Source organism: Tinamus guttatus, unplaced genomic scaffold, assembly GCF_059628265.1.
Source record: "Tinamus guttatus ecotype Peru unplaced genomic scaffold, ASM5962826v1 Tinamus_guttatus_pri_ptg000287l, whole genome shotgun sequence".
NCBI lineage: Eukaryota > Metazoa > Chordata > Aves > Tinamiformes > Tinamidae > Tinamus > Tinamus guttatus.
The window spans coordinates 1,597,698-1,623,601 of NW_028288821.1; the positions used below are offsets into that span (position 1 = coordinate 1,597,698).

At 37.1% G+C, this 25,904-nt stretch overlaps 2 protein-coding genes across 6 annotated transcripts in view; both read right to left on the reverse strand.

The window, feature by feature from the left end:
- The window catches only part of MTMR1 (myotubularin related protein 1), a 29,153-nt gene extending 9,708 nt beyond the window's left edge, over positions 1–19,445 (reverse strand). The window contains exons 1-14 of one of the 4 annotated variants that reach the window (XM_088527448.1): positions 19,342–19,445; positions 17,037–17,142; positions 13,774–13,797; positions 11,900–11,950; positions 10,512–10,587; positions 9,581–9,675; positions 9,259–9,366; positions 8,748–8,849; positions 7,961–8,044; positions 7,152–7,301; positions 6,218–6,406; positions 5,545–5,730; positions 3,523–3,729; positions 2,380–2,472 (exon numbers count right to left, since the gene is read on the reverse strand). In XM_088527448.1, coding sequence (XP_088383574.1) covers positions 2,380–2,472; positions 3,523–3,729; positions 5,545–5,730; positions 6,218–6,406; positions 7,152–7,301; positions 7,961–8,044; positions 8,748–8,849; positions 9,259–9,366; positions 9,581–9,675; positions 10,512–10,587; positions 11,900–11,950; positions 13,774–13,797; positions 17,037–17,142; positions 19,342–19,445 — 1,575 coding nt within the window. The remainder of the gene's footprint in view (positions 1–2,379; positions 2,473–3,522; positions 3,730–5,544; positions 5,731–6,217; positions 6,407–7,151; positions 7,302–7,960; positions 8,045–8,747; positions 8,850–9,258; positions 9,367–9,580; positions 9,676–10,511; positions 10,588–11,899; positions 11,951–13,773; positions 13,798–17,036; positions 17,143–19,341) is intronic. The other 3 variants (XM_088527449.1, XM_088527450.1, XM_088527451.1) reach the window with 3 other exon arrangements.
- Positions 19,446–22,046: 2,601 nt separating this feature from the next.
- MTM1 (myotubularin 1) overlaps positions 22,047–25,904 on the reverse strand; it is a 32,383-nt gene continuing 28,525 nt past the window's right edge. Inside the window, exons 13-15 of one of the 2 annotated variants that reach the window (XM_088527444.1) lie at positions 25,177–25,290; positions 24,656–24,832; positions 22,047–22,435 (exon numbers count right to left, since the gene is read on the reverse strand). In XM_088527444.1, coding sequence (XP_088383570.1) covers positions 22,271–22,435; positions 24,656–24,832; positions 25,177–25,290 — 456 coding nt within the window. In that variant the 3' untranslated portion in view covers positions 22,047–22,270. Of the gene's footprint in view, positions 22,439–24,655; positions 24,833–25,176; positions 25,291–25,904 lie in introns of both variants that reach the window. The other variant, XM_088527443.1, reaches the window with a different exon arrangement.

Here is a 25,904-nt window from a genome sequence, read left to right on the forward strand (position 1 = left end):
ATTCTCGTTTATTTGACAATGCCAAGCTGCATATGATTTAGAGGCACACAAAATAAAATTGCCTTTGAATTTTATGATTAATAAACTCGTTCTGCATTACAGTAATATTTAAGGTTGAAACACTTGCTATATAAATCTTGTGACTGTGGAACTAGACTGGATTAACTTCACTGAACACTAGAGATTTTAACTGAACATTTTATTGAAAGTGATAAGCAATGCATTTCTGGCAAAAGACATTATCTGTTAAAAAACAGGATAAAAAGTTCTACCAGTTTTAAACATATCCTACTCATATCATACTCATATTGAACTACAATACTACAAGCAAATTTTACAGGTTTGTTTTGTTTTTAACAGAGCATTAGTATTTCATTTCCTTGAAATATTTTAGATCATTTGTAAGCTTTCTAATTTCAGAGCTATTTACTATTCAAAATCATCAGTATTTATAAACAGAGAACAGAAAACTCTGTCTATTTTTATTAAAAATCTGCTACCAATATGCTCCTCTCAAGTTCTCTATTGCTGTATTTTGTGTGTCATCAAGCCTGGAAAAAATTCAGGCAAATACATGGTTGTCAAATATGAAGTTTCATTGTCTGAAGTGATACAGAAAATCGTATCTTAGTGGGAAACTGAAAATTCTCTCACTATATTAAGTTGACTGTTTTAAGAATGTAATTCTCAGACCATGAAAACTTTGCTTGCTTTTAGCCCTCCTCCCATTTTCACATATGTTTACCACTGAATCTAAAGCCTCAAACAAGCACCCTTTTACGAGCAGTGTTTTACATAGAGATAGAATAGAATCCTTGTCTTCTCAAGCCCATGTCAAGGCAATCACAGTCTCAGTATATATTCTCTAGGTGTTGAAGTCAGCTAAAAAAGAAAAATAACTAGGCAAGAACTCTCCAAGAATGATGTTTCAATTTTTCCTTCTGTAACATTAATGATTTTTCAATGCCATTGCTGGTCATGAATTTCAGAACAGTTTCTGAACCCAGGTTTTGAACAGATGTGGTATTGGCAAAATGTTCCATAGTCCCCAATCCCCCTCCTTTTTTTTTTTTTTTTTTTTTAAAGAAAGAACTGGAGGGAACTCAACTGTTTATAGGAATAAATAGGAGGCAGCTAGGGAGATCACAAAATGAGAAGGGATTGCTCTCAATTAAAGACCTCCCCGGAGAACTTTTGTTCCAACCAGGTGCTTAGGACTGTTGCTTTTTGCTATTGTTATTAACATTCCTCTGAGAGGAACAACATTTTTCAAGCATTTTCTCTAGCCGTATTCAACAGCCTATTAATGCTGAAACAAAGATACACAGAAGGAGAAAATTTTCAAGGGACTCTGAACAGTAGTTATTACACTATTATTACCAGAGAACTTTCATAAAACACAGAAGTGGATTGTTTTAAATGTAAGTTTTGGAATGTACAAAGCAAGTAAGTTTGCAAGCATCATGTTCAGAACAAGACAACTGAGGATCTGGCAGCGCTAGCGTCATATGAGATTTCACACCTTTACCTTCCTTTCCTCAAATCAACCACACAGACTTCTGCATAACAGGTTTTACCATAATATCACAGATCTATATTAGGTATCAAGGGAAAGAAAGGGAAAAATAATATTCGAACACTTCTAAATTACTAAATTACTGAATTAATAAATTCATAATTTGTTACTTGGAAAACCCCATTAAAGAACAGCACTACAAAAGCACGTAAAAATATTAAGTTCATGGACATGGAGGTACAAACAAGAAGAAAAATAAGATCAAAGCCTATCTAGAGAATTTTGAGAATTTTAATATTTTGAAAACTTAAATACTGCACGAAGTGCAAAGACGTCCCCGATCCAGAGGCAAGAGCAGTAGTGGAAATGAGAAAACTGTCTTGAGAATAGTTTGGTATACCAGAGACACCCTCCTGTACACATACACAGTGCCAACATCAACTAAGATTTCATATTTGAGACACATGAAGAAGGACCCTTAGTTCACAATCAGCCTGGATTTTTGCTGTCTCTGAAGCACAAAATAAATCCCATAAACACACCTTTTTACCGTCAGTGAAAAAACAATGGAAATCACTTCTGAATATTTCTCTTATTTAATGATAGAATTCCTTAAAAGCCTATTTTAAAAACAAACCAAAAAAGTTCTTGGTGTTTAGTCTCCAGTTAATATTTCTATTCTAGCTTCCAGTACTTCCTGTTTAGCAAAACGTTTCCCTTTAGTACATGCCCTATGCAATCATAGTGCAAGCAGCTTCATCCAAACATGCTGCTGCTCTGAGAAGAAATGTGTTCTCCTACATGAAATACATTTCCAAGATAATGACCAACACCTCACAGGAATATACTCTTTGGAATCTTACCTGCTTTGTCATTTGCCAAACGCAGTCAATGAACTGAAGGAAAATGGGAGATCTGTCTGCATCAGCATGGTCATCATCTCCATGTCCTACTCGCTTGAAATGAGAACAGTATTTTCATATTAGTGTATTTACAGTACCACCCCACCACTTCAAAGCTCAGTAACTCTTACATGTCCTCCCAAAGATGAGTATGAGAAGCATGTCTTCCATAATGCTAATCTGTATTTTTCCACCAAAAAAAATACATCCCAGTATTAATTTATGGATTTGCCTTTGCAGTTGGGTAGGGCTAGAAAGGCACTCAGGCAACAAAGCAGTCCTCACTGGTCTGAACAACCCACTTTGTTTTTCATGTGAGCCTTCAAATGCACATTAATTCAAAAATTCCAAATATAATCATATTTTGGAATAGATTATATAATTCATTATTTCATTAGCATATCCTCTAATCCATCAGGAAGGAAATGACGTGAATTGGGCATATTAGAGAAGTGGAGAAAAATGCTGATGGGAAGGACTCTTGAGAGGGTATCATAAGGAAACTTCTATCATTTCTGACAGACCATTGTTTGGGGAAATGGTAGTGTCTCCACCACTAAGTATCTTTGAGAATAATTAGCAACTTAATCTACTGCATTTCTGTTGTTACTAATGGAAATATTTTGCTTTCTGTGTATCCGAAATTTCTGTTTTCGTTATACATACAGCTTTTCATCCCAGATGCTACAAACACTTCGAAGACACAGTTCCTATCCAAAGACTCCTTTGCTGTCCTTCAGTTGCCACAGATTACACAGCGGACAGAATTGCTACCTAGTCCCCTGTCCCCCACCTTTCAGGGCACAGCTGTTTGTTTCTGCCAACAGGCAAAACTGGAAGCTATTTACTGAGATGGTACCAGCATAATGATTATTTCACATCTAGCAGCCTTAACAACATGTCATTTCATCTAAACCACCCTGCAGTCAGAGTCCACAAAGTATTATAGTAATTTATATCCTATCTCCCCAGTAACCCATGGTTTAAGCGAACACTGTATCCTCAGAGTAACAACTCCATCGATTTTATCCAAATGAGAAAATATGTCATGCAAAATATAAAGCCTTGAAAGTGACAAACAGTGGATTCATTCTTTCAGCTTACCATTGCAAACCTGTGTCCAAAACTTATCCATTCTTTCTCTACAAGAATTTCAAATCCCTTGATGGTTCTGTAATAGCTGTCCAGCATAAGCATAGCTAGAGCCGTGAGCTGGGCAGTTCGATCCCAGCCGTCACTGCAATGCACCACCACAGAAGTTTTACCAGATTCAATTTTATCCGCAATTCTCACTGCTCCAGCAAGAAGCATCTAAATAAACAAATTAAACAATTGTATTGAATACCAAAACTCTACAAAGAATTTAAATCTTACAATCTTGAATTACTATGTTTCAAGTTTTCAGATTAAATATGTAACCATTTTGACACCGCTGCTTTATATTACAGATTTCCAAATCATGACATACAGCACTAGAGAAACCAAAACCAATTTCTAAATGATGTGTGTCCAGCAGACAGTCCTTACGCACTTGTCATTCACTAAAAGCAGCACCTAGAAAGAGAAGCTGGGAACCCCTTCTCTAATTTACATCTGAAAGTCTGCATCATTATGAAAATAAAAACAAATACTATAACCTATTCAGAAAGCTGAATAAGTTTAATGTTTCCAAAATTCATTCTCATCGCAAACAGTCTAGAGTTCTTTCTCAGCTTTCAGTTCTTCGAAGGGACAAACCATTCAGCTATCCAAACCCAAAACAAAAATGAAAACAAAGGCTGCTGGCTGGGGCCTGTGCTGACCTATTACTGTATGAGGCATATACAGTATTTATCTTGTTAATAATCTGGGTTCAGAAGCACTCTGGGGAGCACAGGGGTAGAAGGGCAAAGGAATGAGACCACTTGGGTAAACTTGTTATTTTTCTCCCCACAAAAATCTTCTGTCTACTTCCCTCAAGATCTTCTCTAGATTTTTTAGCTTGAATAATCTCTTTCCATAAAGAGCCCTCTCCATAACATGGCCTGTCATGGCACTGAGAAATTCATGAAAAGCAGCTTGAACAGTACCACAGAAAAGGTTCCTATCTTGGCATTCCAGCATGAGAAAATGGTATCTTCTAAAATACCTGCATCTTTCCCTTTCCTAGCATGTAAAAATGAGTTGTAGAGGTGAATTCTGGAGCCCAAAGAGCTTACAAAGGGGCTTACAAAGAGATTTAGGCTCAAAAAGAGATTTAAAGCCAGACTGATAACAAACAGTTTCTAGATATTAATATTGCCAAAGTCATTTTAGAATATTCCAACTTTAAGAAAACAAGAAAGTTAAATTCTTACCAAAACATCATATTTGCTTAATTCTTAAATTAAGTGTTTGCTCCCTCTACTGGTTCTTCTACAAATGTTAGCAAGCACCAGCTAATCGAGTAAAACTAATGAGCAATCCAAAACATGTTTTGCAAGAGTGACATTTGAGCCAATTTTTAATAAAACATATTTCCCTCCATCCATATTCATCATAAACAGGGGAGTGAATGTGATACTGAAATAATCTATTTATAAAAGCATTTCAGAGGTTAATGAAACAGAGCGTAGAACTGAAGATGATAATGATTTGCTTTAAGATTATGTCAAATACCAGAGCAGATTATAATCCTATAACGCACATGCTTTAAGCAGCCCATGAAAATGCAGGCACCCAATACATGAACCCTAACATTGCTCTGAAGGAGGGAAGGATGGAAAAGTTTGCTGAATTTAAACTGTGGTCTTTGGCAGCTGTTCAAATATCATCTGAAGTTCTCAGGGCAGTTTTCCAAAAAGCAGGGATAACCCTGGACTGCTCAGCAGTACCCTCTCAGGAGAGTAAAGTGTTGTCCAACACTAAATATGATACTGTTCTATCAGGAATTAACTCATTCCTTAACTCAATACACATAAACTGAAATAAGCTGAAATGGATATATAATTTATTTAAAATGCTAAGTGGCCATTTTAAAATAAGGCTTTTTTACAAGATCATGTTCATTAAAGACACAGTTAAATCTAGACACAAATTAAGTAGTATTTTCAGAAATTTAAGTTAAAAAATATTTTAAATTTTTTTTTCATATCAAAAGTCTCTTACTCTTATATATTCCAACCAGTGAGTGGAGTCCACATTTGATAACCATCGAGTTTCATCAATAGTAGGATAAACTATTTCTTTAAGCTTACGCAGTGATTCTCTCATTACATGTATATTATGTATTTCCAGGAAGACCAGCTCTGCATTTGGGTAGGCACTTTCACTTTCATATCCTCCACCTTTTGCCTGCCATTCAAAAGGCAAAAACAGACACACACATGTATATTATACTTCAGTAAAAACTCAAAAAAGTTTTTTCGTCAGGTTTTAGGATTTTTAGAGATAAAATACTATTTTAGAATAAATAAGGAGCATTCCTAGTACTTGCTTTTCCAAGAAACAGTAAGCTTTTCATAAATGAAATAAATCCTAATTTTAATAGGCTGCAATTAATAACACATCCCCCTAGTTTCCCCTTTCTGCTACTGACACATTGAGCCACAATTTGGTAGTTTTCTATGGAGATTCGTGCATTATTTCTCAGGTCAACCTTCATATTGCCTTGAACTCCTGCCAGCCTTTCTAAAATGCTGTGACCAATTCAAATTTCTTCCCACGCTCTTTTTTAATTTACCTTTTCTTATCTCTTTTCACATTTTTATCCTTGTCTCTTCTGCACTCTTCAGAGTTCTGACAAAGATACTAATTAATGCTAATTATTAAACCCACCTACCTTGTTTGTATCTGCAACACTATTCTGCCTGGCATCAAAGATGATAAGTTTATGGGATTGAGCATTGGCATCCATTATTGTCTGCAAGTACTTTTCATCCTCTTTGCAATGCTTATCATTCGGGCCTACCAATGGTTGACTGCATCGTGTTATTGTTGCTTGGCTCTCAGGATGAATCCAGGATAATACCTGGAATTAAAGAAAAAGATTTCAGCTTATTATACCAATGTAAAGGCAGCATGCCACAGTGCAATTAGGTAATTACATTGCCTACATGGCATAATTTCCTGGCAAATCAACAAATGCAAACTTCAGGATAAGCTGAGGAAAGATGTAACCAGCACACTAGCATCACTGAGCATAGATCTGTTCAGACTGAAATACAAAGTAACTCTAAATAACTTTGCTTTTATTTCTGACAAAAACAAAATCTGTGATTGTATGTGGTTAATTAGAGAGAAAAAAAGGTAAAATGGAGGAAGAAAACTTGCTTCCATATGGAAGTGTATGGACTCGCAAACCTATCTAATGTTATATTGTCCTAGGCAGATCTACAGCACAAATACTGTCACCATCTAACATGTTGAAATCTGTTAATATATCCCATCTCAGGAAACCTATTATGGCTGTCACACATCCCATACTGTAACTCAGAATACAAGTCAATTTGTGAATTAGCATAAGATACCATCGTAGCCTAAAAGTGTTAACTCCAAACAAAAATGTGTTATGTAGCACAATAACCAAGCCATTAGACTCTCAAATGAGTAGCTTGCTTCAGTTCTAAAGCCAGCAAGTCTAATTCTTCTTTCTTTGCTCTCTTTTTGAAAGGGACTACGCCCATTTCATCCTTATAAAAATGTAAAAGAACTCTTAATTTGTATATGCTACAAATACATAAGCCATTATACCTCCTTGCAAAAGTTTCACTTACTGGAACTCTTCCTTTTGCTCTAAATGCTGCCACTTTTGAGAGATCATCATCCTTTACACTGGTTGGCACAACAAGAATAGCTGGATATGTATCACAAAGTTCATAGGTGCTGTTAATTTTGGATATTTTCCAACTCTCATTGGGCAAGCCCTGTAAGAAAACAAAGCATTTTTATACTTTTCAGGTTAGACCTCTACATATCTGGTTTTGACAATTAAAACACTGAAATGCTGCATAGTTTTTTGTTTGTTTTTTAAAGTGAGTCCACGTTTTTCATTTAAGTAAGTTACTTGTTTCAGGTTTTCATAACGTATTATAAACCAAAACGCCAAAAGAGATTTATACTTATTACCTTTAAAATTATTATGCAAAATAACTATTTGAATAGGCCACATACTTAGGATCAAAAGTGATCACAGTGAAATAAAAACATTACCTTTGCAGACCGAAGACTACAGATTTACAATCACAAAATAAGTTTACTTACTGTTTAATGATGCTTAGTCAAAAACAATTTCAATAAAATATTTATAGTTTCAAAAACAGCACTCGGAAAATGCAGATTTGAGAATGTACTTTAAGATAGACACATCTGCTCCAGTACTGAGTAACTGTTATCTCAGTTTTAGCAGGGCTTCTGAATGCTCAGGCCACTTGTATTTCATCACCTAAACATGAATTCTGGGCAAGTTACTACCTATAGCCGGCACTGAAATTTTTGAGTTTTCTTTAAAAACTTTTTCTTGTTTAAATGACTTTGTATGGAAGGGACACAGAGAAAGAAAAATAATACACCAAGTGTAACTTACCTGCCTCTTATATTCTGCCATTGGATCATACACTTTCCAGCCATTAACAGCAAATTTCTCTTTATAGTTGAATGCAAAAAGTGGCTAAAAACAAGAAAGTAGAGGTATAAATTATTCCTTAGTGGGTTGCAAGTAAGATAAGCTTCAAAATAGACAACCGTATAAGATTTCCAATTAAATATTTTAATAACTGTTTAACATTATACCTAAGCTCTCACTATCAAGGCTGGGCAACTCAGTGCTAGAATAGAAATAAAGGACAGCTGACTCCTTCAAGTGCATGCTATCTATTTAACAAAACCAAGAAATGGGAATAGAGGCACTGAGAGGCAGTTATTTGCCTGTGATCATAGAACAAATCAATGTCAGAGCCAGGATAAGAAGCCTGTCAAAAGTCTCCTGCCTCCCAGCCAGCTCCTTATACGGACAAACATAACAAAAGAACACTTTACAGTTAACTAATATGACTAACTGTACCTATTTATTCTTTAGGCAGTGAGCTTCAGGATTGAATTATCTACTGCAGAAAACAAGTCTGTCTCTATACATTTTAAGACAGCAATATTAGGTGAATCTAAACCTCAAGGGTTATGTACAAATTAGATAATTCTAGGGACAGCAGGATGCAGTATAATGTCTTATATATTAATGCAAAAAGGAAAGAGAGTAGCCTGTTTCATACTGTATTTTATGAATTAACATTTTAATTGCTACATAGTGCTTTTCTTTCTCCGCCTACCACTTTCCAAAGACATGACAGACGCAGACAGCCTTACTTAAGACTTACCAGCCCATTAGAAACAGGAAATGCACGTGTTACAAGGTTTTCAAAAATCTCCAATCTGTTCTGCTCTTCCTGTTTATAAGCAAGCCTCAAGTTTCTCATATCCTATCAAAAATAAGTCACATTATTTTACCCTTTGATAAAAAAAGCAGAATCTGGCTGAAAGAAAGCATATATACAACACTAAATAACTGATATCATGTAACCCACATTAGAAGAAAGTGTTTGTTTCAGTTGACTAGGATTGTCACTAGAGTTCCTAGATACATAAAAATAGCCATTCTTCCTTTGAATTCCTTCTTGTCACAAAAAGCAGAAGTGCTTAATACTGCATAGTATCACAAGAGGAATTGAAATGAATTACCTAAACGTAGTAAGATTCAAAACAGGGCCAAGAGCAGACAGAAAAACAGCATACATTCACGAAGCCCTCTAAAATAAACATGAAAGCAAAATACTTGAAGCAAATGAAAATGAAATCAAAATTAATGGACTTGTACCATACCCTCCATACCTTGCAAACTATTTCTATGCCACATGAGTTGTCCCCATGGCTCTGTACTCCAATTTTTTCGACTCTACTTATCACTCCAAGGGGGACATCAACAACAAAGGGTGGATCCTGAAAATTAAACATGAAATAAATTAATGTAGTTGCATTAGGAAAAGCACAGTCTACTACTATTTCTGTTCCACTTGCCTCGTTTATAATTTCTGTGTAATAGACTTCTATGGAATGTCATACTTCATTTATACCGAATTTGAGTCATTCCTAAAACCCACTTCAGCTAAATTTTCACCCAGAAGGAACACGCAGACAGACAGTGAAGTCTTACCCTTTCAACACTTTTGATGTACATTCTGAAGTCCGTCACTGTCAGTGTGCCACTGACTGCTCCCATAAATGGACAGATATACATAACATCTTTAGCTGGAAAACAGACAATGAAAGCTTGGTTTTACTAATACAGATATTTGTTCCATCAAAATCTATTCAAAATAAGACGAATTTTTGCAGGCCCCAAAATTGTTTGTATTACCAAAGGACTTTGATACTGGACTGCACACAAAAGTATATTCTTCAAGAGCTGTTAGCATTGATAAAGCTGAAAATAAAGAAATTCCTCAACCCTATAGCTGCTTGGAAGCTACTGAGCAGTTAGGACAGGGCTCAGAGCACCTGCAGGCAGCTCTAGTCCCTTCACTGGGGCAAAAGCAGCCTGCGCTCCACACAGGAGCTTGCAACAGACTGCAGGGTAACTCAGTGATATGCCCATATCTTCAATCTCTCTGGAAAAGTCACTATTCTTCTCTGCCAAACACTGTGCTGCTAATACACAGCTTGCCAGCACAGACCAAAGTGAAAAAGAGCCCACTGTGGACTGGATACCAAGTTTTACATAATTTCATCCTCTTTGTGATCACAATTTTGAAGTTTTAATCTGTGGAGAGCTCTGAGTGAACCCCCTCACATAACTACAAACCACATGATTAATTTATCTACATGGAACAAACTAACCCATGAAAATAATTAATCTGGCTATATGGAATAAGTCAATTGATATACCTTTCAGGCTTACATTTGGATTAAAAGACAAAGAAAAGAAATCCATATCAAACCTGCTAAACCAAAGTGGCCATTAAAGACCTGAAGTAACAAAACTCAACAATAAATAATGTGCTATTATGAATAAATAATATCCTATTTACGAATAAATAAATTAATGATTTAATAGCATTCAGTGTAGAACTCAATAGTATGCTTACCGATAACTTTGATTGATTCTCCAGGAAAAAGTGGAGCCTCTTCCATCTGTGCTAGTTTGTTCCCATCCCGCAGTGCCTGGCAGAAAGCCAAAACCATGAGTAAATCTCACTTTTCATCTGCACTACATTGATACGTTTCGATGCAAAGTGCTTTTACTATGGGATTACTGGAACAGGAAAGTATCTTTTCCAAAGCACCACTCTACTATAAACAGTGCCATATTAAAAAACAGTAAGCTTAATATTGTAAGTATTACATAGACATGCATATTAGTAACATATTAGTAGCTAAGCATTTATGCAAAAGTAGTTTCACATGCTAATTGCATACGGAGCATACAAAAATATGAGCGATAGTATCAGCCCAATTTTGGAATTAATAATGCAGTCTTCTGATAAATGCAGGTTGTATTTGGGGTATTCTATCTGCTCAGGAACATTTTAAAGCTTTTGTTAACTTATTTTCTATTCTTAATGTTGAATATTTAACATTTAAATATTTTTATCTGAGAAACACAAGGCAAAAGCTTTACTTACTTATCATTTCAATTCTTATTTTTGATTGCAAGATATCAGAACCACTCCACCATAAGCTATTTGAATCAATATCCTACTGAGAATGTCACAGGTTGTGGAAGAGTACCATTATGGGAATTTTGGATCCAAAAGGTCTGATTAAGAACAAGGTAATAACAAAATATGGAAGAACAAATACTGATTTTAAAGTAAGGGGTCGTTCCATCAGTTTTCCTTTAGAGAAGTGGCTTCATTCCTGAATGATACAAGCCTGATTGTTTGGGTCCTTAGTTGCCAGCTAACACCTACACCACACTAAGGACTCTGGAATAAAAGTCTTTTCAGAGACATTTGAGAAAGTGTCTCTCAGACCAGTATGATGAGATGCTAAGGTTTCAATTTTTTACCTCTTGAATTGAGAGGAAATATAACAGGCTATTTTACAATAAAATATTCTCCTCTGTATTACAAGCAAATAATTAGTAGAATTTGCTTGCCTTAAAAAAAATCTCATCATCAAATAGTTTCTAGACATATCTAAATTGATTTTTGTTGGTTTTTATTATCTTGGAAACTTAAATAATTTTATGTTTAGCATCAATTTAAAAACAAAAATGATATATAGAAACTTAACCAATCCTTAGAGGAACAAATGTGTTCAGTCAGGTTAGGACTTAAGTGCAGCATTGCAATCTAGACTACATTACATAACATAAATAATAATGAACCCAGCAGATAATCAGTTAACATACCAAATGCCTTCCGTGGGTTCTCTTTAAGGAGGTGTGTAAGATTTCTACATATTGTACAGATACTAGTATCTAGTTCCTTGCTACACAGTAAACGAATGAAAGAGGAGTAAAACTTGCCACCTGATCAGCTTCTGCTTCAGAATGATAGCCATTGTGTCCATCCTGAATCTCCTGCATTGCATGAGGCAGCAGTAGGGAAAGAGAAAAGTAATGGGGAAAAACATGCAGACAACAGGTGAAAGGACAGAATCTCTCCTTTTCTGATTTTTAAAACCTCATTCCTTAAAGAGACAGTATATACTTCAACTTCAGTCTAGTTATTCAACATTTTCTGCCTGTGCTACAAACTACTTTCCACAGGAAAGATTCCAAGTTATGAGAACTATCCATTTTATATTACTTGGCAGAACATGAAATGGGAAATTTAGATCCTTCTTCACAAAAGAGCCACTGCTGATTGGCACGTAGGAACATAAAAGTATGTACTGTCTTTTTCAGACAAGCAACCTTGCAGGAAAGAAAATGAATTCAAAGTATGCCACATGCTTATAAATAGAAGAAATTGAGTACAGCTTGCCATGATAGCATTAGGGGAAAATTCATGCAGTCTTTCAAGGACAAGGTAGTTCGATGTCAAATAGAAGCATTCAGAAAATTTTTAAAAATGCTATGTTGTGTAAAATGTGTTTTAATTCAGTTCAGTGTTTAATTCAGTTTTATATTTTCACTGATTTCTCCAGCAACTTCTAGGTTGCTGCTGGAAACTTAGTCCATTACTTTACAGAAAGTACAATTATTCTGACAGCAAAATATACATATGATTCACATTAATTTCTGGAGGAGAGTGGGGGGGTTGTATGATATTGAGGGAAAATCTTGAAAACAATTTCAGACAATAAGGGCCTCCTAACAATTAGGTCTTGATGGCATTCTGAAAAATAGTACCTGTTTAAAACTAGACCATAAAAAAAATGTTTTTCTGGAATTAAAGAAAGGCAGATGTTGTGATCCCTGCAAGAAAACTGAAAGAAGGATAAGAGAATACACCAGAAGATTCTGAATTAAATGAAAGAGAGAGAAGCATAACAGATCATTCAGAAATAAGACATCGTTTTAAAGAACCATGAAAAGCTGAAGGGAAACAATTAAGCTTTGTTCCTCAGTCCGAAACAATTATTTCAAGAGTGATCTATTAAAAAAAAAACAAGTGCATTTGTATGGATGGACTGAACACATTTTCAAATATTAGATTAGAAAAAGAAATCATTCAGATGTGGTCTGTTAGTTTGGGACTGAATAAAAGGTCTTTGTTTGAATAAAAGCATTAGAAACATTTCATGAACAATGTCAGAATACTATCCAGATCACTTCTCACTCCATAAACATTACTAAGTGAGAGGGGCAAGAAAACAGGCAGATGTTTTTCATATCTTCAGTGAACAATGGGCAAGGCCTAGTCTCTAAAATGATCATCTAAAAGATGTAGGTCATTGCAGTGGTGTCTAACTCCAATCTTAACTTTCAACTCTGCTGTCCGACTGCAGCAATAATACAGATGCAAGTAGGAACTGGTATCTTACTTGAACTGGGTAGACCGAGACGTAGTGTTTTTACTGCTAATATTCTTGAGCACAGATAACACTTTTAAGTTGCTAATACAGTGCTCTGTAGTCCAAAGCATGTAAGCTGCAGTTGTGAGCATTCATTTTGTCAAAATTAATGTAATAAAACTGAAGTTAGTACTACACATTTATAACATAATTTAAATATATTGCTCTCTTACACATGGACTTTTACAGCTCATGAAAAACACTGCAATGTATATAAAGCATTTCTATGGCAAAGAAGCTGCTGCACTGCATAGCAAAATGGTCCGACTGGTTCATAAAAACCATTAATGAAGTACAAAAGAAGACTTGACACACCAGGCTTTCACACAGCACAAAAGACAAACAGGTAGGAGGCCGTTTACTCTTAGCCAAAGGTAACCTTACCCGTAAATCAGGCCTCCTGTATACCTGTTAGTTAAAATAGAAGATGTTATCCAACAAAACATATGGATTTGATTTGTTAAAGATACTATATCTTATTTCACCAGACTTTCAGAAGAGTTTACTTCCAGAGTATTAACTACTAGTCAGATTAAAACAAAAAAAAAAGAAAAAAAGAAAATCACACCTGTATAGATCTAGCAGCTCCCATTTGAAAAATTGTTTTGATCTCAAAGTAATCTGGCCACTTCATTTTAGTAATGACACAAAACTCAAGCTCTTTGAAAAATTTATTCCCAATAATCTTTTTATCCAGTTACAACATGTTATTGTGAGAAGAATCTAGTAATCCATCCGGGCAAAACACAAAAAGCCTGCAATAACAGCCATGTAATATAACCGCTGTATCTTTTAGATTAAAATGCTAAAACAAGGACAGCTACAACTCTCCCCAACTTTCTTTCTGAAGGTGTCTATGTTTGGCTACCATAAACTAAGCAGTTTCCATTAAGATGAAGTCCTCGTTCAAGAATTTTCCCCAGGCTGTCTGTCAGAGAAGATAACATACATCAGAGTTCACAGTTAAATCATGTTACGGTTAAGATTAGCAGGCAAGAGCTAGTTCTGTGTTCTTCAGTATTGACTATTCCATTTGTAGCCTCTTTGCTCCCTTTTGATTTTTTTCTCCCCAGATACATTCTGGTGAATTACATTTCTGGAATAAGTAACACAGAAGCCACCAAGAGATACAAGATTCTATTTACTTGTTTTTGCAAAGAGAGTGATTGCAATATTTAAAGAAAAAAAGAATAAAGGAGGAAAAAAGGAGTTACTGATAAATCCAGCAGAAAGCAACAAAACAGCCTGATCAATTGAAGAAGCAAACGGAGCTTCTGAGTTGATGTAAGATCCTCTCTGAATGCAACATCTTGACCCAGGCAAAGGTAATCAAGACACAGAATATTGATCAAGGGCACAGCAAGAGGGAAAGATGTCTCAAATCAAAGTGTATAAATGGACATTTTGGAATAACTTTATATGTATGAATTCTACATTAATAATGAAGTTAAGGACTTTCATAGTAAGGACATATATACATATTAAACAAGAGGCAGAATAATTTTCAAGAAAATTAGTTTGAACCAGCAGCATTGATTTCTTAAACTGCGGCACAATGCCAATAACTTGATTACTAAAATTTTAAGCTGGATGATGAAAACAAAAAAATGTTGTAAGACATTGCGGGAAATAAAAACTATAAATATAGACATAAAAACCTGCCAAAAAGTACAAGATACAACCCGACACATTACCCAGGAGAAATCAAGTGTATTCTCACTGTGACATAAAGTCATACACAAATCAATATTATTTCACATGATTTGTAATACTTACTCAAAGAAGAAAAGAGAACTGCTGAATAATTAAAATCTCTGAAAGTCTAGTAGCTACACAAGAAAGTTTACTTAGCAGCTTCCTATAATTTCCTTAGTTTTAGCTGGTGCCTGAGAGTTCCTTCATTTACAAATAAACCAAGTTCATTCCCCTTTTTCATAAATATTAGGACTTGTTTTTTTCTTAAGACGTGCAGCACTGAAGATATTTTCTGGAAACATGTAAACCCATCATGTTAGTGGTAGTGACTAAGCAACTGATAGTACCACAAACTTTTGCAAAAGTTAAGTGTAAAGGAAACCCTTTCTTAAAGTGTAACACATTACAAAATACTGCTCCTGAATGTAAATATTCTAAGATTTAAATATTCCATCGTGTTGTACACAAACACAAGAGTTTAACTCACACCAGTGAAAGATGCTAAATACAATTTAGTCACAAAAATATAGAACTCCAAAATGCTCAAACTTTTTTTTTCATTTATAATGAAGAGAGAATGAAATAGAATGTAGAAAATTTTAATTAGGCCCCAAAGACTTATTCCTTTTAAGTAACATCCAGGATGAGTCTGGAGTAGAGAACCAGATCATTTAGAAAAAGAAAAAAGAATAAAAAGAAAAAAAAGCACTCTCTACTCCAGAGGAATGCATTATAGCTCAAAAGATAAAACTAAATACCAAGCTTATACTTAGAGTTTAGTAAAACGAAGTCCTTGATCTACAGGGCAAATACAACACAGGCAGCTGTAATGCAATGCTCCCCACAATGTTTTAGCAAAGACACTAGCCTTGACTCAAAGCATTTGCAATTCAGCTGCCATAGTATGGAAGAGTTACCCTTTTTTATGAGTACAAGCTGCTGACTGTGCCAATACAATGACAATCTCTGTGAGGTGAATTCTTAAACAGATTGAGATCAAATATATTTAGCGGATTCATCTTCAGGCTTGAGTTGAATTTGACCTGCAATCACAGAAGCTAATACATCGTATCTAGACAACATCCAACTCTTTTTTTGAATATAGCATGTTTAGTTAATAATTATTAAGCAATTTTTTAGCAATTTAAAACAAAAAAGATACAACTTTCATCTGCCTACTTTTCATGAAGATCCTAAAACTACATGTCAAGCCCAGGAAGAAAATGGATGGTGCATTTTGTCATCTAGATAATAGTAGCTTGGGATGTTTTATCAAGTGAAACTTTTTTTCTAAGAGGAGGAAAGCAGACTATGCTGTACTCTTGGTAGTTTAGTAGGCTGTCTGCATATACAGAAAACAATAAATGCGCCTGAAAGAGGAGCAGTAATAAACATAACAAATCCTATCAAACTGCATCGTCATTATCTCAGTGACAGAAATGATGCTGGGAGGAAAAGAAAAAGGTAACATTCTTAAGTATTGGCACCAATTTGTCTGTTTCTAGTGAAACCATTTATATAAGAAAAAAAAAAGGATGATATAGATTCTTTGCAGAGTAGCAAAGAGATAATCATTTTTGTGGAACCTCAAAAGCTGAATTCTAGCATGGTCATTCAGCAAATAAAAAACTTTTTCAATCTCCAATTAATCTATCTTACTGAAAACTTCTGTGTCATAACGAAAAGGAAAGACAACTCATTTTTGCTCTTTCAAACACTGACTTACAATTTTCTCTTACTTTCTATTCTGTAGAATTCAATATCCCTTCTCTAACTATATAGGAAAACACAGAACAGTGGTAAAACATCCTTATATATTGTGAAATGCTTCTAGTTTTGGAACATTCATATATCACTTAAGCACTTACTCTGAAAATCAAGGTAGCAAGGAACTTGATCATTCATGCCTTTACCATAAATAAACCAATTTACTTCCCCTTCAGGTCACTTACCCTGTAGTCTCTGGACACTCCTTCTGATGGGACAGACCCCGAAATCTGACTAGAAATGGTTGCAGCTATCAACTGTTTACACCATTCAACATGCGATCCAGTAGGGCTAGAAAAACAGAATATTTCAAATTATTTAGCAACAATTCATGATTTATACTGACAACAGTATGCTAGCTAAGCATAACTAGAGAACAAGACCATAAAAGTGATCACTAACATCATCAGCTTTCTGATTTTCAGAATACTGGTGGGAAGAATGCAACTATTTTGCTGGTAAATTTGGAAAAACAATTTAATTTTACTGGAACTTAATTAGGCATAGCTCTGTCAATAGGCCAAAAGCGTAGTGAGGGTCCCAGAAACTAACAAAAATATTGATTATTTGATGTAACCTGTTCAACTTTTTGGATACTTTTTGATGCTTTTTTTTCCTTAAATCTACCTCCAGAATGAATCATTTGATCATGAAATACTGCAAAAAATCTTTTTTTTTCCATCGTTTTTAGTAAGGAAATCATCTTTAAAATTAAATTACTCTATGCTAGTCTTCAGAAGTATTTTATATGAATAATGTTATACATGGAAAATATATGCTTTCTAAAGAGTAATTTCTATTTAGCCATATTTCCTCTTGGTATTCACAAAACAGTCTCTGACTAATCTTAAAGACGGGCCTTCCCATGTGAATTCCGTGGTGTGTTTACAAGAAGCCTAACAACAACTCACCTGAACAGCAGAACAGAAATTAATTTGAAAGGATCCATTCCTGCGAGTATTTGGGATGCAAAGGTGAATAACTACAAAGCTGTGAACTCACACAATACCAAACAGGTATAACTGGGATGTTAGGAGGGTGTGATAATGGCATAAGATGACAAATTGTTACTTAACTACAGGTCTGGTCTTATGTTAGCTCTGCTAGGACCGGCAGGTAAGAGCGGGTCATGTGTGCAGCTAAAATGACAATTCATACCTGGAACCAAAGAACTTTTAGAACTCTAGTGAACAAGTCTGCAGCAGCTTTGCCCTACCTGTAACATTACATTTCCACATGAACACAAGCCCCAGGTCAGCACTGATCTGGAGTTCAGCTTGGCTTAGAGAAACCCTCACGCTTGTTTTGCAAGGGTGCCCGAGGTGGAAGTTTACAGTGACCTTTTCTGGTCTCATGTTCCTCCTTCCCTCACACCAGTGACTTTCCATAGCCTCCATTCAGGGTTAGCCAAAGCGTGTTTCCAACTATGTATTTACTCCTCAATTATGAAATGGATTTATTTTTACTGTAGCTTGTCTTTGCTGGGAGTCCCTAGACAAACAGTTTACGTAACTAGGAGCCCTGAGCTGAATGTTTAGGTGTGCATGCAATGGTCAGTGAACGCACGCCACTGTCTTCCTTCCTTACACAGGCTGCCTTCCTGCAGCTTGGGAAAGGGGGAACACAGGGGTACGTATCTTTCCATACTACTTCATCCCAGGTCATACACATCAGCTTACCCTGGTACAGCCATAACTCTAAGCAACTCAATAATACTATAAGGAACCACCTTAACTTTTCCAGAGCATAAGAAGAGGACCAAGAGCAGAAAAACAGAAGGTGAAAATTAAGCTGAAGGACGAAAAAAGTACATTAGCAAGGGGCACGAATGCAGAAAGCAGCACTGGAATGAGAGACGGTGCTTGTTTCTCCAGGACGCCTGCAGTGACACCAGCACCAAACTCCTGCGCAGCTGGTACCGGCCAACCCCCAGGCCAGGCCCGCAGACACGGTGATGGCCCCGGTGTGGCTCTGTCCCATAAGGACACAGAGCAACACAGGGGCCCAGGCAGAGCTGCGGCTGCAGGTGGGACACCCGCTTGCACCCAACAGAAATACTCGTGGCATCGAGAAGTGCCTCGGCGGGCACAGGGAGGGTAAGTTACAACAAGCCCCGGGGAGCAGCCTGGAACCGCATGGACACGATGCGCTGAGTACCAAAAAAAAGGCAAAAAAACCCAAACAAACAAGCAAACAAAACAAAAAAGCAGCAACGCAGCCCCGCCCGCCAGCGCGGGCAGGAAGCTCACCCGAACCCTCTGCTCGCGGAGGCGAGCCTGCCGCTTGCCTACGTGGTCGTTACGAGAAAATAAATACATAAACGCGGAGGCAAAACCCCGGTCACCGCGCGGGCTGAGCGCGGCTCCCGGCGCGCCCCGGGGGGGCAGCCGGACCCGCCGCTGGCCCCCGGGGCTCCGTCTTTCCCGGGGAGGCCGCGGCCTCCCGTTCCCGCTCCCCGCCGGCCCGCGGGCCCCGCTCGCCGCCTCTCACCTGTCCAGCGCCTCGGTGCTGGCCTGGCGCGACGCCGCCCGCACGCCCCGCCGGCTCGCGCCGCCGCCCTCGAGCGCCGGCCCGGCCGCCGCCGCGCGCTCCATGCTCCGGGCCGCGCCGCCGCCGCGGCTCCCGGCCGCCTCGGCCCGGCCCGGCCCGGCCCGGCCCGCCTCGTCCCTCCGGCCCGGCCCGCGCGGGCCCCGGCCGCGGGCCCCGCTGTCACCTGGCGGCCGCGCTACCCACAGGCCTCCGCGGCGCCGCGCGCGGCAGCGGCGGGAGGGAGCGAGGGGAGGAGGGCGCCGCCGCCACCCGCGCGCGCGGCCGGGACGGGCCAGGCCGCGCCCACAGCCCCGGGCGGCGGGGAGCGGCCCCGGGGCCTCTCAGGCGCTGGGCGGTCAGTATTAGCATTAACGGTGCCCGCCGGAGGCCGGGCCGCGGCAAAGGCGCAGGCGAGGGCCGCGCTGCCGCCCGCCCGCCCCGAGTGAGGAGCTCCAGGAGGCGCCCGGGGAAGAAGTGCAAAAAGTGCAAAAAATGGGGTCAGGAAGGAGCGTTGCGGGGGGAGGCTGCCCGTGCTGGGAGCCTGACAGCCCCTGTGTCCCCTGAAAGGCTGAGAGAGGAACGATGCCCTGGGGCAGCCGGGGAACAGGGTGCCCAGGGTCTCCCAGGGCACAGCCACCCCCAGCTCCAGGGAGGTACAGGGACCATGACCAGGGTGGTACGCAGGAAGAAGAGCAGTTTTCGAATTACCATCACCATTTTTAATAGGGTTAAAACAAATATTTTATTCTTTGACTTGAAAATAATCCAAGTGCACACATAGCTATGTTAGATTTTCAAAGAATGAAATTGAGCTGAAGTGGCAATATGAACAACAGCAGATAGGTAACGAAATAGTGGGAGAGAAAATCCTTTCCTATGTGTTACACTTCCAAAGGCAACACTGTCTGCACAGTAAAAACTACTGCATTTTCTCAACTCCTCCACACTACTCAGATGACACTGATGCATTCAACTGAAACACAGAAAATTTAAATATTTCCCCCCCAACATTAGTTTTCTTACAGGCGAGAAGCAAGTGGAAGGTAAACATACGAGAGTATGCACAGTTTTCAAAGTGTAAAGTTAAAGTTTGCAGTTATATCAATCCAGTATCATTCTTCATCTGATGCAATGCATCCCACTCATCTTAATATACTAAGATTATGGGACAACAGGATTAAATGCTGTTACTTTGGAAACATACTGAAAAACATCCAAGGGAGAATGAAATTTAGAGGACAAAAATAAGTGTGTATAAGCCACGTGCATTTAGAAAATGCAAACGCAGTATGTTCTGAACTTCCCTGAAAAATAGTGCAATTCAGTGTATATACTGAATTAAAGAGGTGGCATATTTCTTTCTTTGAAAAAATACTGTTTCTAAAAATATTTAGATGTCCTCTAAACTTTGACTTACTTTATGGAACTATAGCTTTAAATTTAGTTTCATATGCAAAATATTTACACTTTATAAACTTGCAGAATTTCTAATAAACTATATTATATATACACTTACACAAAACTTAAATTTATACATAATCCTATTATATTTTGCAGATCAAAACTCACCACATGTACAATAATTTACAATGATCGAAGCCGCAAGCATCAAAACATCTCCTTTAAAATAACAATATTAGAGTCCCCTACACATTCTGAATTGCAAAGTTTCCTGGTTTGTCTGAATATCATTAAAACCTCTGAGAAAATGCAAAACATTAAATATCAAGTAGCAAGTTTTGTGCTGTCATAAGAAGTGCTTGCAACTATTAAAAAAATACCTGAAAGGAGAAAATGAGAAAGGTTTACAAGAAGCCTCTGAAATGAAGACTTCAAGCAAGAATTCACTGAAAGATTCAATGTAAGTGCACATACTGTATGTCAATCCTGTATACTGAAGTCCCTTTAAACACTTAAGAATAAATTCATTAACCAAAGTTAAATATACATTAAACAGTAAGCTATACATTTACAAGTTTTCAACAGTATTTGTATCTGAGAATTTTTGCCTACTTTGGTATAAAAGCTGCTCTAAATAGGCACATTTAATTTTAGAAGACATGAACAAGCTTTAAGACAACTGCTGTTGCTGGATATTTAAGCAATGTCTCTGCGAGTCTGCTGTTAGTTATAGAAGCTTTTTTGGGAAAATCTTCTTACTCTGTTTTAATCCACAGAACCAATACAGCCAACACTGATAACCTGTGATGCACTGTAATGCTGAAGAGTTAACCAAAATATGACTTCTGAGAATCCAGTTCCATTTTTGTGTTTAAAGAAACTAATATAAAATTTTAATTTGATTGATACTTAGAAATTTGAATTGTTTAATTAGAGAAATCAGATAAATTCCTTCCATATTTTCATTTAAAACAAAAATTAGAATCATCATCTAACCAGAATATTTTAACACTTGTCTGAAATCTTAAGATTTTGTTCTTGTTTTAACTCCACAGTCTTATTCCTACAAGGATCACATACCTGTCTATTTTTACACAATGTGAAAATTGATACCAGTTCCTATTGATACCAATATGCTTATTCATAACATGTAAGGTTGAGCATGAATTTCCTTGCAAGAATAAGACCTATCATAATTAAAGCAATATTATAGAAAATTAATTTCAACTGTACCAGACTTTCCAAAATACCTCTTAGAACTCCACAACTAGACGTTGGTTATTAATGCTCCCCATCCACAGGTTCTGAAAGGCACATAATTAAAGAGTTGGTTTTGCACATTTTGAAATCCTCCTTAAATGAAGGCAGTCTAAAATATTTTGTGTTAGGACACAATCCAATGTAAGGCATTAAAACATTTGTCTTTATATTACACATATATGCTAATCACCTCTTGTTATTACAATGTACAGAAAAGCCAACATTTTCCTCAAAAATGGGTTTGTACGTGGGACATCATTTGTGAGGGAGACGCTGATGAGGATGATGAATTGGGTATCTTAGAATTGTTTGTGATCTGTAGTTCCTCAAGTCTCCTCATATAATCATCACGTAATGCAAGGAGTTCCATGTAACGCTGCTCCACTGGATTTGGCTGCTAGAAAGAGATTCCAATTAGTCTTTTATCACTTTCATACAGTTAGGGTTCTATCCTGCATTTGCAATTTCTGATGTATCTATCAAAGGCTGGCTAAATAGAAATAGCTATTTCTATAATGCAAGAGCATTATATTTGAGCCTCCTGGGTTCAAATTCTCCTGATCCAAAGAAAACCTTGCTTTACATAAATTAGCTCTTACTGTCTCAAGAAAAAAAAAAATCACCAGCACAATTTGTTCTTTAAGCATAATTTCTTAATTACCTAATATCTTGTACAAACTGGGTACAAACACAGACTTTTTATCTTTTCTCTTCTTGACTTCAAAACACATTAGATTCCAAAGGTTAGATGCCTCAAACTAGTTTAGACACACTGGTCATTTTAGCTATGATGATCAGACTAAGATTAAGATATATGTCTTCAGATTAAGTAGTTTCCTTTACAAAGTTTTCACTAACAACTTTGCAACTAGGCATAAATAAATCAAATGCAAAACTATCAGTGAAATCTGTAAGTAGACTTCAATGTCTATAAAAATGTACTGCCCGGGCTTTCAGACTTTTCATATCAAGAGCAGCACAACTATTTCCATTTTAAACTTTAATTTTCACAGAATGAAGAAATGGTGAAGGGTTAAATACAGAGCCTTAGGTTACTTCCAGCTGCATTTCTCCCTCTCGAGTAGCTCCTGCTCTTTCACAGATAACTGCTTGTAACTTAACTTCATCCTCAGTATGGTTTCAGCAGCAAACAAGCCCTCTAAGGAGCCCAAAGCAGGCAGAGCAAGGCCTCTTACACACACCTTTCAATATAAGCCCCATCTAAGGAAAGCAACAAATGTGGATTCAACATCTATAGTTGCTTCTCTTTAGTAACATAATTGGAGATACAAAAATAATGATGTTAATTGTAACAGATTCTTCTGTAGACTAAAGTCTGATGCTCAAAATGCTTCTAATAAGTTCAGGCCCTTAAAAACATACTGCTTTATCTGTACTTACAAGCATTAGAGGAAGTTTTGCTTAATTTTTTACATCCAAGAATGGTGAAAAGACAAGAATCTGTGGCTTCTGCCACAGAAGATTAATAAACATGTTTACATTTCTAATTACAAGCTTCTACCACCAAACACCTTTCCTAAATAATGAAGAACATTTTAAAGTAGATTTAGAGCTAATTTGCATGTTCTGTAATCCTTCATTTTCTAAAATAAATTCTTGGTTTCACCTCTTGCAAAATGCCATCATCTTTCACAGCAAGCAACAAAAACTTTAAAATGAGAGCTTCAAATTAAAACTGGCAATATACTTAAAAGAAAATACAGTATGTCTAGCTTTCTTCCAGCTTCTAGAGTTCTGTAAATAATACAGGAGATCAACTGCAGAAGAGGAACTGCACTGCTTGACAACTCTCAGTTTACTCCAGGGGCTGGATTGTGAATAGTGTTTTGTCAAGGAAATTGCTCCTCTTTCTTCTCTTACTCAGAACTCTACAACTTATTAAGGAGGATAAATAAATCTTCGGATACTATATTTTTACATGCCCCACTGCCTAAATTTTTAGCAAATTTACAAAAAACAAATGTCCATATATCAATTACATATTAAAAAGCACAAAATTGAACTGTGATTCGACAAAAACTTCTCTGATTTTCCCATTTTATCTATTGTATGATCAATAGGAACTTTCATTCAGTGGGTACTCTGTATAAATAATTTGGGTAAAGTTCTAGAAAAAAGATCTTGCCATAAGCCACAACACAACTGGCATTCTCATTTATTTTAAAAGAAAAAAAATAGTGCATACATCACCCTAATTTGTAAGACTTTTTACTCTTTCCTGAAAAAGGAGGAGAAATCCTAGGCACAGGTGACAAGCGTGCTTGTGATGCCAGCACCGAGTCTCCAGTGATCAACAAGCTCTTGCTCAGCAATGGCTATTCACCTTCTTGTATTATTAAATGCCCTTAAAAAAATGTCCCTCACCTGGAAAGAAGCTATAAACAGTCTTCAAAGACAACTTCATAGCAAGCAGTGAAATAAGCTCAATGTTCCAAAAAGAGTTGGGTGACATCAAAGAACAGAACTAAATAATCATTTTCACCTTTCTCTCCCATCCTTAGAAATATAAGATTAAGAAATTCAAGTAGGTTACAGATACTATCCTATTTCCAAAGTCTAAAAGCCTTCCATACATTTTAGATGGTTCACTTACTTGTTGCCGAATTCTTGGGTTCCATCTGATGTAATAATTGACCCAAAGTTCTAGGTGACGCATGCTGGCTACCGGATACAGCGCTCGATTTAGCTCTTTAGTATAAAAAGGATTGGTGAATTTAGATTTTTCACTGTTTATCAAAGACCACAATGACAATGTTTTCTCAGTCACTTTCTAAAACAGAAATGAAATATAAACTGTAAATATTTGCACAGAATTAGTAAGTCCATCTTAGAAACCATGATTATGTTCTAGAAATAGAACACTTTTGATTCAGTTAAAAGCGTAAGTTACTGTATTAGAAACATGCCAAAAAGTCCCTGACAAGTATTTTAGTAACTGTATTGTCTCTAAGCTATCAAAACCACACAAATTACCATTCAACAGCTGCACAACCAGAAAAAAGCTAAAATAAAGCAGACTGTGGCATAAGGAATGTAACTGAAGCTTTCTGTAATCATCTGGAGCCAACACAGCAATGCAATCAATGCAAGTAAAAGAACAGTGGTTTGACTGACCTCTTTTTCTCTAACAAATTCACTGTTGTACAAGAAAGTACCAAATCGGCAGCTGTACAAGTGATCCAGGATTGTAATCAAGAATTGCTCATTGAATTCAAAGGCTGTAGGAAACTAACACACAAAAAAGACAAGCTTTCTTTAGACAGTAAAAGTACAGAGATACACGTGCCCTGCTTCAGGGGCTAAAAAAGCCATTTAGAACCTTAGATGAATCTAAAAGTGAGGTTTAAGCTAATACTTTTACATGTACTTTTTAAAGTAAATGTTCAGGTATCATGGTGTTCAATCTCCTCAAACTAGTCATTAACAAGAATTTCCATCCTCTCAAAAAACTGTATCTAACTGCCTTTAATTCCCTTCTCCTCCCCCGCAAAACCCACAAAACTGAATGTTTACAGTTCCATTTATAGTAGTCAGCCAGAATACTTCCCCAAGAACACACGCAGACTGCATTCTTAATTCTGCAAGGCTACATAGGAAGATAAGGGTTTAGTTCGTGATTAGTTCCTAATTCTACGCTCTCAAAGTACTAGGTTTGCTACTGTGGTTACTTTCTGAAACAGTATGTTTAACTCTTAGCACTTAAGAGCTCTCAGTTTTCCTTCTCAAGGGCCGATGAAACATAACTTGTTTTTGTACTTCATGGAAAAGCTTCACTAAAATGAAATGAAACACTCCCTAAGAAGCTCAGTCACAATTCCTGTGAAGGTATTTTGCTGGGCCAC